The sequence below is a fragment of the Anolis sagrei genome, chromosome 6 (genome assembly GCF_037176765.1).
Source record: "Anolis sagrei isolate rAnoSag1 chromosome 6, rAnoSag1.mat, whole genome shotgun sequence".
NCBI lineage: Eukaryota > Metazoa > Chordata > Lepidosauria > Squamata > Dactyloidae > Anolis > Anolis sagrei.
This window is the reverse complement of record NC_090026.1, coordinates 90,178,248-90,192,862: the sequence shown is the minus strand read 5'-3', so window position 1 is coordinate 90,192,862 and position 14,615 is coordinate 90,178,248. Positions and strand designations below refer to the sequence as shown.

General features: G+C 38.2%; 1 protein-coding gene across 6 annotated transcripts in view; it reads left to right on the top strand.

Annotated features, from left to right (window-relative positions):
• Positions 1-14,615, top strand: part of CREB5 (cAMP responsive element binding protein 5) — a 295,632-nt gene that overhangs the window by 203,086 nt on the left and 77,931 nt on the right. For all 6 annotated transcript variants that reach the window (XM_060782012.2, XM_067470242.1, XM_060782013.2 and 3 more), the window contains 2 exons: positions 9,132-9,258; positions 11,519-11,629. In XM_060782012.2, coding sequence (XP_060637995.2) covers positions 9,132-9,258; positions 11,519-11,629 — 238 coding nt within the window. The remainder of the gene's footprint in view (positions 1-9,131; positions 9,259-11,518; positions 11,630-14,615) is intronic.

Genomic DNA, 14,615 nt, shown 5'->3' with positions numbered 1-14,615 from the left:
TTATTCATTTTCCTTCATATCTGTTTCTAGCCTCAGGATACTTCTGGTTCCTTCCCTTCTGCCTCATGGTATGATCAGGTAGTAATCATATAGCCACTTTGATATTCCTTCAGGAGAGGAAAGCAGGATATAAATAAATATCATCATAATCAGAATTGTTTCCAATGACATCATTGGGGGCAAACAGTGCCTCCACTTCAGTTATTCAAATAAGTATATACTAGTCTCATGTAGTCATATGTTGATACAGAATGTGGTTGGCAATGTAGTTGTTGTACATTCATATCTTCAATGGAGTATGTATTCAGATATAATACATCGTGTCCCATATCTAAATGGGTGCTGATGGACAATATTCACACCTGATGTGAACAGGTGTTGGATTACATTTAAGATAGCATGTCTACTTGCATGGGCAGTGGAATACACATGCTCTCCGTTTTCCTCCATTCTCCTATACATGCAATGTGCTGATGAAGAGACAATATAGAGAGAGGTACCCATATTATTGCATCTGACCGACAATGGTAGAATAAAGACTAAGTGAAGAAGGAGAAGAAGGACAATTTCTATAGCAAGTGGTTGGTTAGAAAAAGTCAAGAGATGCGTAAGGTGCAAACCTGCTAATTAACTACTGCCCTTGGCCAACTGATTATTTGTTTCATTTATTGATGGCATCTTTTTCTAATACCCTATTGGATTCTTTTTCACCAGGTTGTTTTGCTATGGCAAAAGGTCATCTCAATGATAGAGCATTAGCTTCAGTCCCAGCTTCACTTAATAGCATGATGAGACCCTGCCTGAAAACCTTATGAACACCGGCCAGCTTTGATGATACTGTGCTAGATGAACCAAAGATCTTAATAGTTTAAGAAATGCTTCTTCTGCAAAACTTCCCACAAATCTTCTGATACCTCTGTCCTGTGCAAGGATGGTGCCTCTTTAGAAGTGCAATCTACAGTACTCATAGACTAGAGAATACTATCTTCTGGGCCTCAACAGTAGTATCCAGTAGCCACTATTCTATACAATAACCTTTGTTGTTAATATGCCTTCAAGTTATTTCTGACCTATACTGTATTATCTTTTATTTTGATCACAGTCACCATGGTAATTTTTTATAATTCCTTTATAACATCTCACTCCATGTTGCTGTTTGGTAGAGCTGATCTGTGTCTTCATTACGTTAACAGGTGCCAAAATGTGTAGGTATTTTCCATCCTTTCCAACGGTTGTCTAATATGTGAGAGGATAACAAGTTACGTATAAATGCAATTAGCCCTCAAATTTCTAGAGGTAAAGGGCCTTCACAAAAGTGGGAAAACCACAATATATATATATATATATATATATATATATATAGCCAGTGAGACCGCATCTCTAGCCATTTGTAAGTCCTCCAGGACAATTCTATAGTGAACTTCTGCTAGAGGTTAACCATAGAATCATGCTAGAGGACTGACAAATGCCCAGAGAAATGTCCTTTCTAGGAATTTGAAGGTCCTTCAGTATGATTCTGTGGTCAACTTCAAGTAGAAGTTGACCATAGAAACACTGTAGAAAACCTACGAAAAAGAATATTTTAGTAACATGTAAGGCAACAGCAGAGGTGGTGACAGCAGTAAATAGAGCAATCCAGGAATAGTCAAATCCGTGGCTTCTTAACTTGCAGATGTGGAGGCATGACTGTAACTAAAATCCTGGCCTCTTATTAAGTCACTATAGCACAATGCTGCCAAAAGTTTGCTATTATTTCAGTGAAACATTCTCATTTGGAGTTGATTAATTCTTATTTGTAGTGCTTGGTACTCAAAGTAAGAAATGAATAGGCATAAAAGAAGTATGTGGGCTATTATTTAGGCATGGATGGACGTCTCAAGACTTTTTGAGATGAAAGTAAAGGAACAAGGGCAAGGAAGTTATGGGATCCATCTGATATATGGAAGCTGACTGGACTCTTATTGGCATCTTAACTATATATTGGCTATGGGAGATCCTCTACACATTTAGGGTACCAAATAAGCCATTGGACTCGCACAGTTGTTTTCTCCAACAAAGTGGAATACTCAGAGGACCCAGGAGGAAAGGTCCACTATGGATACATCAGGATCTGACCCCACTCAGTTTAATGTTGGCCTATATGAGAACATATCATACAACACCACTTGATTTCAATCTGGTCTAAAATCTGTGTCACCTCTGCATTATGTACAATGTTGTGGGGGTTCACTGAAGTCAGAAAAATGTAATCTGCAAAGGCCAATGTTTTACAGACTAAAGAAGGGATCTTTGACCCTTCCCTCCAGCTGTTTATGAGAACCGATTTACTTCGGTTTTCCAGTCACAGTTTTGTGGGTGTCAAGCACATTGGTTCATTGGGCCTGACACTATAAAACACCTAGGGAGCAGGTGGCCATCATGTGCACCTCTGCCAATTTCAATGCTAGACTGTACATGCACATAATTCCTTTTATTAATGAGCATAGGCTAAATTGGACCCTAAAATTCAAAAGTGTATGTTTTTCCATCCAGGAAAACCCTGGAAAGCTCCAAGGCACTACCAAGAAGAAGAAAAAACACCCCAACAAAAACAGTAATTTCCCAACTGCAAAGCAAATGCAGACTTGCAGAGCTAAGCAGAGCCGAGGGTGAGAGTGAGGACAGCAAGGTAGCTTATTTGCTGGTTTTTAATATATACAAATAATTTCCTTTTTACCCAAGACCCCTATTCCCAGGCTCATTAAATCAATTTCAGAAAACATTTTGGCTCTGGAACATGTAAGTAAAATTCCAACCATATGGACTCTGGAGGATTACCTTCGCAAATGGCACAAGTCAAGCCAAAACAAGTTTCTGTCAAATGGCCTAACACCTAAGTTTATTATGAAGGTAGAAAGTTCTATAAAGAGCCTGTACACAGTGTAGAAAGGCCTGGTTGTGGAGCTCCAAGCACTTGTCCTGGAGGCTGCTTGTTTTATGTCAGACACCTTAAGAATCAGGTTTCCTTGATAGGTTGCATATAATAACAAATGTAAAAATAGTGGGGAAAGGATTGCATAGGTTACATACAAAAACAAGTGTTAGTGGGTCTACTTTACCAATCTAAAAACATCTTATTTGGTGGCAAAACGTATTGTAAACTAAAACTGAAGTATCGTGTATAATGGTGTTTACTGAAAGGACTGTGTTTGGTTTTGCCCAACAATTGTTGCCAAGCTTACAATTTTCAGGGTAGATTTTAAACTGAGGGGAGAAACCCCTCATTTTTTTGATTTGTTGGGAATGTTTTGATTGTGTATTTCCACATGGCACAGCATTCAGCTGGATGGTACTTGTGGTCACTTCCAACTCTATGATTTTATCATTCTATTAATGTTTTACATTCTGGCTCAGGGCACAGTGATCAACAAAAATGTATTAATGTTTATTTCACTTATCAACTAAGAAGGATGCTTCAAGCAATTGAAACAAAATGCATTTGGAATAGTAGACAAAAAGTAGAAGGGATAAACAAATAAATTAAATAGACCAAAAAACCCATTTTAATTCCTATTTTTCATTAACATGATTCAGGAATATACTCAAAATTGCCCAACAGTGAGGATTTCAAATTCCTTATCATTTTCAATATGATTGTTAGTGTGGTCAAGCAGTAATTTATTTTAGATACTACTAAAGTAGTATAAATATTACAGAATTTGAAAAAATGATTAAAAGCAAAGAAAAAAAGGAAGAAAAAACAAAAAGAAGACACTATGATCCAGCTAATTAATTGGCAGAAGATAGTAGCTTTGAAACATTTCTCACCTTTTCATTGCAGGTTAAAATAGGCAAATTTGATAATCTTCGGTATAGTTGAAAGTAGTAATTATTTAAATGTAATCTCTTTTACATAATCTTAGTAAATTATTTCCAGTAACTTCACCCCAAAAATTTGCCAAAAGATCCTGTAGCACCCAAGAGACTCAGGATCTCATCAGATGGCCCTTACAAAGCCAGGGAATGGCGAGGAAAATTGTTGGGCAGCATCACGTTGCTTTCCCTACTGTTGGGGAGTGGGTGGGTGGGTGTCGAGGGTCATGGTATCTCTTCCTAAGATGTTGCCCCATTGTTCCCCACTTTTTTGCCTCTTCCAGCTTTCTTGTCTTCTCTGTGCTGCCAAAGCCAAATGGAGTCCCACCCGAAGTATCCCTGCATCATATAATGGGCTCTATGGGATTCCATGCGAGCAGCATGCCAGCAGTACAGAGAAGTGAAGAGAAAGTGCTTATTTGACCCAATGTGATGAAGTAGTAGAAAAACAAAGTTGGTAGCATAAACTTTCATTGGCTAAATCTACTTTCTCTAATGCACGTTACATATAACATATAACCTTTGATTGTAAAAGCAGTCCTTTAAAAATAATAGCTGTTAGCACAATTAGTTTTATGTACATGGGTTTTCTCATTTTGGGAGATAAAAATGGCGAAAGGCATTTTGTAAGGATTCTGCCTTCAAAATTACACAATTTTCCTTTTTTTCTTAAAGAAATCTAAAGTTCAAAAGTAAAGGAGTGAAAATTGAATTGCGTTTTAAAGTAACATTAACTATAATGAATTACTTAGCTGTGTGTAACAATTCACATAGCAAATTACTTATAAAAATTACATTTCCAAGCTGAAGAAAGTCTTTGAAAAAATTCTGTTGCAGTGCATGTCTCTGCTGGATTAATTTTGACACCACATGAAACCACAATTCAGCTTCTTTATTAATAGGACTAGCTGTCCCCTGCCATGCGTTGCTGTGGCCCAGTCTGGTGATCTGTAAAATAAATTAATGGTTTCTTATATATGTAATTCCTTTATGCTTGTGGAGTAAGCAGTATTCCTTATTGTTTCTATGCCAGTGTTGAGGTGGAGATTGTCTGGTTTGCCTACTCTAGAACATGTGACATATAATTGTCCTTCTTTAGGGGTCCCTTTCAAATCAATGATACTATATCTATGTGGGTGTCTGAATCATATCTATCTATCTATATCTATGTCTGGATGGCTCTTTGTCAGGAGGGCTTTGATTACGTTTTCTTGCCCTGGTGAAGGAAGTTGGATTGGGTGGCCTTAAGTATGGGAGTTCTGTGTGGGAAGTTTGCCCCAATTCTGTCATTGGTGGGGTTCAGCATGCTCTTTAATTGTAGGTGAACTATAAATCCCAGAAACTACAACTCCCAAATGTCAGGGTCGATTTCCCCCAAACTCCACTAGTATTCAGATTTGGGCAAACTGAGGATTTGTACCAAGTTTGGTTCAGATCCATCATTGTTTGAGTCCACAGTGCTCTCTGGATGTAGGTGAACTACAACTCCCAAACTCTTGACCATGCTGTCCAAAGTCAATGCCCACCAAACTCTTGTAGTATTTTCTGTTGGTCATGGGAGTTCTGTGTCCCAAGATTGGTTCAATTCCTTCATTGGTGGAGTTCAGAATGCTCTTTGTTTGTAGGTGTACTATAAATCCCAGAAACTACAACTCCCAAATGACAAAATAAATTTTTTGAGTGAAGGACATACATTGGGTTGTTAGCTGTCTTGTGTCCAAATTTGTTGTCAATTCGTCCAATGGTTTTTGAGTTCTGTTAATCCCACAAACGAACATTACATTTTTATTTATATAGATTTCTTGGTCTCCTTCCTTTGGGACTCACAAGATGAGCCCATGATAATGTCATAAGCTAGGGCCCGATAGTATCACTAGGGTGACCCACTGATGTTGCAGGTTTGTTAACTTGGGAAAGACAAGAGTCTACCGTCTGGGCTTGAGTAATGTGTGATGTCGTTTGGATAATGGAATCGTTAGCATATGTTCCATTGGATTGCTGGCCAGTGTAATTTCTTGTTTCCAATAAAATCACAGCAGACAGAATGAGTTTAATCTAAAAGAAACATTACTAGTAGATGTAAGATGCAGAACTCATATCCAGTCACTGTAGTTTAGATTCCCTGGCAAGAAAGCCCACTTCTGGCACAGCAGCAATACAATATTTGTAGCAGAATTAATTTACAATAGTCATTTAAAATAATTGTATGGTTGCATTCGTTAAATAAAATCCCCCAAGACATAACCATTGGTTGGTGCAAAGTTGCATGAAAATTATGTTGCCTTCTATCTAAATCCCTCACAAAAGCCGGTGTTTTAAGACAGAAGCATTCAGAAGACAGCTCTCTGTTCCACTCCTGGCTTTGTCTTACTTCTTTCAAGTGAAGAACTTAAAAACTAAATGTATTAGGAATGGAATTTTAAATGGCTCCATTCATACCAAGCCTGAATTACATGGAGATTTTCCTATTGCAATTTAATATTTTCTTGACCATGCTGTCCAAAGTTTCAGTCAGGACAGTCTATAAAGTAAAACAAAGCAAATTTCTTCCCCGGCGGACAGGGAATATCCATACAATGTTCTTGGGTTTTGTTCCTATTCATGAAAGTGCTAAACTGGCTTGGATAATTGGATAAGAAGAAATATAGCAGAGCAGTGACAAAAATATTTGCATATGTATTAAACAGGATGCCATAGAATAGCTTTCTTCCATCCTAGCCTGTACTAGAAATCCTATTTCTCCCAGACATCAATCAGCCTGTAGGATTTGTACTGTCTTCATTTGGCAGATGCCAAACTCTGAAAGTAATACTTTTGAAGCAGGCAACCACAAAACATTCCACTTGCGGTCAACAGTGAAAGCCAGATTATTCTTGCCATTTTCTGTATCCATCCTATGATGTCTGATGGTACTGTTAACACTGACAAACCAGCAGGATGATGTGCTGAACCTTCCCTTCTTCCAACTTTAATGTAAACAGATGAGGTTTCTGAGCTCACGGATGGTTAATGAGCCATGCTAAGCTTTATGATTTCTACCAATCTATATCCAGATGTTGCTGGACTGCAATTCCCATCAGCCCTAGCCAAGATAAACAATGATGTGGTGAAGTGGTGAGGTTTTGCTTTGATCATTTCCTGACATCAGTGGTGAGGGTAGGTGAGGAATGGTGTGAGCTGCAATCCAAAACATCTGGAGGACTACAAATCGCCTTCATGGTTTATGGCAATAATAAATACATTTGATTTTTTTTAAAAAAAAGAAGAAATAGCCATTGATCAAAGTTTTAAAAAAGTAAATATTGGCCCAATGTCAGTCAGCCAAGACTATTGCATAAAGGGAGATCATGCTTTTTGCTTTTGTCTGAGTGATTAACATGCGATAAACTGCAAACATTGTTTTATATGTTTTTAAACTGTTTTAAAGTATTTTATAACTATTTATATATTTGTAATGGTACATAAGCTATGGCTTCGTATGGTTGCCTACTTGTAAGCCACCTTGGGCTCTCTCCGGGGTAGAGAAAGGCGGGGTAGAAACGCCGTAAATAAATAAATAAATAATAAATATCCTTGAGAAATTTAGTTACAAATACACATATACATCAATAAGGGAATATTTCACATTCCTCTTTTTCCACCCATACGGGGACATTGCTTTCTTTGTAATTCAAATTAATGAAGTATATCTACTGTTGCACCCTTTAACTTTTTCAGCCTTTTAATTTGTCGTACCAGAAAAATATCAAAGTTTTCCCTCGATGTATATGTATGTATATGCATGCACCAGTGTAAAATATGACTGGCATTCAATGCTGCAGTTAAAGATTTGTAACCTAGGTTTACGGATCCATAATTGCTCCATATTCAGTAAAACTATTTAAATATCTTCCTACCTCGCCTTCACAGTCAGCAGCTAGATTGTAAGAAGGAGGTTATTCAACTGCTGATTGGAGCACAAGGAGAATAATGTTTCCAATCCTTCTTGCCAGCCCACAAGATTCTTGTTGCATGTCCTTGCCTAGCCTTGTTTGTTGACAGAAGACAATTGGAAACTTCATCCTTTTTGAGTCAGTGGTTGAACAGACCTCCTTCTTCCAATCTGGCACCTGGCTCTTAAGGTGGGATGAAAGGGTTAGGATAAGAGATATTACTTAGTTACACATGCAGAACTAGGTAGCTAATGTAATGTGTCTGTCTAGAAAGCATTTAAGTTATCAGTGAGGAGGAGAAATTCTTGCTGGTCCTGTGGGTGCCACATCAGCAGAAGCATCCACAATGGCTAGGAACTTAGCTTGAGCTCCATGGCTGGTTAGGTCTGGCAGAAATGACAACACAGGGATGACATTTTCATTTTTCCACTTAACAACTTCATGTAAATCACTCAGACAAGAGATGTGACACTTAACTTACAGCATATGTTTCTAATGGATCCTTCAGTGGTGCAGTGGGTTAAATCCTTGTGCTGGCAGGACCGCTGACCAAAAAGTCAGCAGGCGTGAGCTCCCATCTGTCAGCTCTAGCTTCTCATGCGGGGACATGAGAGAAGCCTCCCACAGGATGGTAAAACATCTGGGCATCCCCTGGGCAACATCCTTGCAGACAGCCAATTCTCTCACACCAGAAGCGACTTGCAGTTTCTCAAGTCTCTCCTGACATGAAACAAAATCTGTTTCTAATTTGTAAGGCAAATATCAAATTCTAAAAGCTGATGTAATTATTTTGCAAAGGATGGAAAAACCAACGTGTTTAAAAATGAAAATTTAAAAATACGTTCTGAGACCTGTAGTACAACAACAACTACAATAACAACAACAACATGCTCTTCCTTGGGATAACTCACAATTGAAATAACCAATTACAAATTTCTACTGTTTAGAAGGCAAAAGATCCTCAAAGAATTCAACAGTATTAGTTACTGCAAATTTTAATTCCCCAGAACATAGATTCTAGACAAATTAGCATAAAATAATGGCTATAATTGGCAGACTAGTAAGTCTCAAAATGTTACTCTCTGAAAATATTAGATATTAGATTAAGTGTCAGATAAATTTGATTCTGTTTCAAAACTTCATGTGGTGTTAAGTCCCTTTTCTCCCCTTCTGCAGGCTCAATTATAGCATCCATAATGAAACAACCCTCCTGAAATTGGAACATTATTATGGGTTGAACATTGAAATGCCATGGAAACTTCGAGATGTTGACATTCATAATTTTGAAAAGCTACTCTTTTGACTCTTCAGTATGTTTCAGCCTCGTGCTTTCTCTTTTCGTTCTAGGCCTGTCCCAGGCTCACTATCATCACTACTGCACCTGCACAACCGACAACGACAGCCCATGCCTGCGTCTATGCCTGGGACTCTACCGAATCCCACCATGCCTGGATCCTCTGCAGTGTTGATGCCAGTAAGTGTACTTCATATGTGTGCAAAAACAGAAGATGAATGTAATACACTTTATGGATTCTCATGCAACAAAAAGCATCTTATTCCTTTCTGCTCTTGAAAGTGGAGGGTCAGCCCCTGGTTAGTACTTGGATGGGAAGCTGTCAAGAAACAGTAGGCATTTTGGCTACATTTCAGAGGAGAGAACTAGCAAAACCACCTCTGGGTATTCAATGCCTAACCCTATGAAATTCATAGGGTCACCATAAGTCAATAGGTGACTTGAAGGTGCAGTAGACTCTCACGGCCTTTCCACACAGCACCTATATCCCAGGAACAGATCCCAGATTATCAGGCAGTGGGGACTCATATATTCCAGTTTACAGCAGATAATCTGGGACCAGATCCTGGGATAAAGGGTAGTGTGGAAGGGTCCTTAGTGTATCTGTAAGGGGTTGGTACCAGGACTGTTCCCCATACCAAAATCCATGGATACTCAAGTCCCATTATATGCCATGGCATAATAAAATTTTGTCCTCTGTGTAAAAATGTGAACAATTCAAAGAAGTGCAAGAGAAAGCCTGAGGATCTGTGAAATGGCAGGAGGCTACAGCAGTATAGCGCTAATCAGGTACCAAAATAAAGGTGAGCTTCTGCTGTTAGGCTCAGCTTCTGCCAACCTAGTAATTCAAAAACATGCAAATGTGAGTAGATCAATAGGTAACACTCCAGCAGTAAGGTAGTTACCAACGCCCCATGCAGTCATGCTGCATGACCTTGGAGTACGGACAATGCCAGCTTAGAAATGGAGATCAGCACCACCCCCAGAGTCAGACATGACTAGACTTGATGTCAGGAGAAACCTTTACCTTTACATTTTCATGAATATCTTCAATAATAGTTGGTAGAATCCATAAATACAGAAACCATGAATACGTAGAACCAACTGTGTACACATACACATGTTGCAGAGCAGGACACGTCAGTCCTTCAGACATACAATTGCTTTCAAATTATACGCAGAATCTGAATTACAAATGTTATGACTGTGGCCGTCATCCTTTTAGAGACAGACATGTGTATTAGTGTGACTTATCCATGCATATGTCTTTTCTGGGATGGACACAGGGTAATATTCTCTTGATCCCGCACTCTGTTCCAAAAACTTCTGCCCCCCCCCCCCCCATGTAAGTCTGATGGTGTGCTACCGCTTATCAGTGGGAAGTGGAGGAAAACTGGAAGCAATTTGGACCATGAAGATATGAATGCCTTAGGTTCTTGGGAGAAGGAAAAGAAAGATGAGTGCACCCTTGTTTCTCCTCTCCTGATTATGGACCTCTGTTTCACAATCCAAGACTGGGAGAATCAGAGCTTGTGTTAGGGGATTTGAATACAACAGCATCAGTGTCTGGTGTCTGGAAATCCCCAAATCTAACTTTTCCAACAATTGGATTGAAACAGCTGCACATGTCATGTTTTTCCCCTGAAAACATTCCCTATACTGTTTGAATAAATAATCTTTACACATTTCTCACACAGCATGGTTGGTAGGAAGATGTTTCTAGTTTTGCTTTGTCAATTGACAGTATTGTAACAGTTTGCAACAATCTAAGGGAGATGTGTTGACCCCCCCTCCCAAGGGTCATCAGTACAAAAAGCCTTTGATTTCAAACACTTTAGACCATGCATTTTTATTTATACCTTCAACAAGTTGGTGTGGGCTGCTTCTACAGTATGAGCCATAATTTCATACTGTGACATTTTAAAAGCCACTTGAGTTTCAGTGTTTTTTTTCTAAAAAGAAAGAAAAATCATTAGTGAAACCCTCAGAACTAAGTGACTGATTTGTTCTTTTGACAAAGAGGCAAGTGCCCATTGATTCTTGGGTAAAATCATTTCATGGGCTATATTTTTTGTCCTCAAATAAAGCTGTTGCTATCATATAGGGCCATAATGCTGGCTTCTGGGAAGCAGGGAAAGAAGGCAGCTACAGTATTCATGTCCTGCTCATTGGATTCTTAGATACTGGCTGGATGAGTCCAGAGTAGTCCTCATGTGGCATTACTGATGTCGTATTGCAATTCCAAGATCTATCAATAGCTAGATCTGGTGGCTTATTGGTCCACCGATAAGCCCACCAGATCTATTTTGCTAGTTGTGCCGTCTTAAAATAGTAGAAACCTTTTCTCAGGTAGCCTACATCTTCTCCATCTGACAAAAACCAGAATATAAGTTGTTGTTCCAAGACCATCTGATTTTTTAATTTTTATTTTCTTCACAAGATGGAACGTCAAATGTCAATGAACTCCAATATCATGGGAATGCAAGGCCCAAACCTCAATAATCCCTGTGCTTCACCACAAGTCCCTCAAATGCACTCTGAAGCCAAAATGGTAAAGTATTAATATGATGCTTATATACATATATTTTAAAACCTTATTATATTATTGTTTTTCTGGCCGGCTGCATGATTGTCTCTCTGCTCTAGAGAGGTTTGGGATATTATTTGATCTTGCTATTTTGACTATGATTTAAGAATACTGGGCATAGTGTTTTCAACTGAAGATATGTATTTTCTTGGATTTTTTTGAAATCAGCAGCAGAAGGCATTCTGTGAAGCTTAAGGAGGCATAATAACTATTTTGTCTGTGAGATGATATGCTGGTTAAATTTGCTTGGGCTGGAAAATCTTTCATTTTTGTTGTCAAAATATTTGATTTTGTGTCCTAACCGTGGTATGGTGGTGACCTTTCTCCGTGACTTCTGAATTTTAGAAATCTCAGAATATGAAATAATAGAAATATTAGAATTATCATGTTGCTAGTGTATGATTATATTGGCATATATAACCACTTCTTCACTACTTAATTAATCTGCAATATCAGATAATACTAGTCTGCATAACACTTCTGTTCAAACAGAAATCAGAATTCTACTTTTGAAAAAAAAATAACTCGTATAAAACTAGTTGGTTCTAGCTGTGCACTTTTATAGTTGTTAAATTGTTGACTGCATTTCTTGTTGGTTGCTCAGATCCATTTTCTTTTGTGCAAAATTGTATATAGAATTTTGAGAAAGTGGCATAAAATTTGAAAAAAAAACCTCAAAAAGACTTTTAAAAAGTCATTTGAAAAGTAATGTGTACGTCCGACTCACTACTCAAAAACTGGAATGATGATGCCATTGACTATATAATTTTAAGGACAAAATGGGTCACATGTGATGTTGTAATGTGCTATTTCCAACTGCAGATCTAAATAGGAATTTAAATTCATCTGGAGAGGCCCTGCTCTCAATCCTGCCTTCTTCGCAGGCGTGTCTGGCGGGAATGAGACAGGGCCTTCTCAGTGGTAGCTCCCCCTCGGCTGTGGAATTCCCTCCCTAGGGATTTTAGATCGGCTCCCTCCCTCCTGACCTTCCGGAAAAAAAGTAAAAACCTGACTCTTTGAACAGGACTTACAGGGCAATAGACAAACATGGAATTATGTAAAATTGAAACATGAAACGGCTTATATGATGCTACTGGAAAATGTGATTAACAGGAAGACATTGGTTATTATATGTTTTTTAATAGTTTTGTACGGATTTTATAATGTTGTTTTAAATATTTTTAATTGTATATTGTGGATTGGTATGGCATCATATTGCTACCAACTTGTAAGGTGCCTTGAGGTCTTCGGACTGAGAAAGGCAGGAAAAAATATTGTAAATAATAATAATAATAAGTATGTATTTTGTAAATACACTTTGCCATGCATGCATTTTAAAATATATTTAGTAATTTCTTTGAGATGAGGACTCTGTTGGAAGCTTCAGTAGTTGTGATCTGCATATATATTGGGCTCATGTACACAATGTTAGCTCGTATTGAAATACAGAAAAATTAAATCCTTCGGCAATTCCAACAAAACAGAAAATTCCATTTTTGCTTTTTATCCCTAAACCCTTCATCTCCATGTTTTTGATACACTTAGACACATTCCAATTCTTTGTATGTGCCCAGTATTCCTGTCTAACAAGATCAATTCCTCTCATCCTTAGCCATTGGCTCTGATGGCTTAGGTTTACAGGAGTTATAAGGAAAACACCTAAGGACCCTAGTTTGGGAAAGCTTCTCCTTAATTTCCATTCCTCGTGGCTTAAATGTGCAGATTTACATGATAATGTGTATTGTAGTACAAATCTGAAGGACACAGATAATATATCTGTGAGTTATACCAATTGTGATACTGATTTAGGAAATAAGAATTGCAAATAACTTAGCCAAATCAGAGAAGGTGCTTGCACCAGTAAAAAAATACATTAATAATTGGGAGACTGCTTGATGCCTGGGGGCCACATATTGCTACCACATGCTTATAACTGCTCATTACTGAACTGAATGAAAACCATCCTGTATACTTTTGAAGTTCCTGTTGTTTGCTAGAGGAGGTGAAGGGAAGTATTTGCCTGCCAGCAGATAGGATACATGGTTCTCGTACATGGGAATGGTCACATCTTTACCGCCATATAAATTTCAGTTGAGCGGCCAAACCAAGCCTTTTTAACACCTCAACTGAAACCACACTCTGTAAACATGCAGTTGGTAAGCTCAAAGAGCAAATGTAGCCAAAAGAGTTGGCAACATGAGCCAAACTAAATCTGTGGTCGAGGGTTTTTTTTCCTTCTTCTCTCTGCTGTGTGCCATACAGTAATTGTGATGTGCCAGAAAGCAACAGCATCTGCAGCACATCGTATTAAATCTTTCTGGATTAAGCTGCCGGCAAGTTTTTTCCCCTCTTCAAACCCAAGCGATGTTGAGCCAAGCAAAATAGTTCTTGGCTGAGTGGGAGGGAGGGGAAAAAAACCACCACACTGGCATGCCTTTCAGAGTAATGCATTACAGAGGCTAACGTTTCTGCTATGGCTTTGCCTTTCCCAGCGCATTGTGTGTGTGTGTGTGTGTGTTTTAATGGAACTCTGAGGCTTTTAAAAACAAAATTATTGATACATATGGTGGGAATGCTGTTCTTTAATATGAGAAATTAAGTGGATCACTTTTTAATCTGAATAAATTTGTTTTGGCTCAAAGACTCCGCTTTATGAAGGTGTTGACTTGGCAAGCCTTTCCTTAGGAGATCCTTCCAAGAGGCAGTGTACAACAGGATGTCATTAACCTGTAGCCTTAATTGCTTTTAATAGAAGCCATATTTAAAAGAATTATACTGTGCATTTATGTGCATTAATCATACATATAATTAAAATTTGACTGCACACTAATATTCTTATAGTAGTGTGCCATTTTCTTCAGTATTGTGTATGTAAACTGTGGCTTGTAAATCCATTTTCTAGTCCTAACTAGAACAGGCATATTGAATGTCTGTTCTAATGGAAACTTAG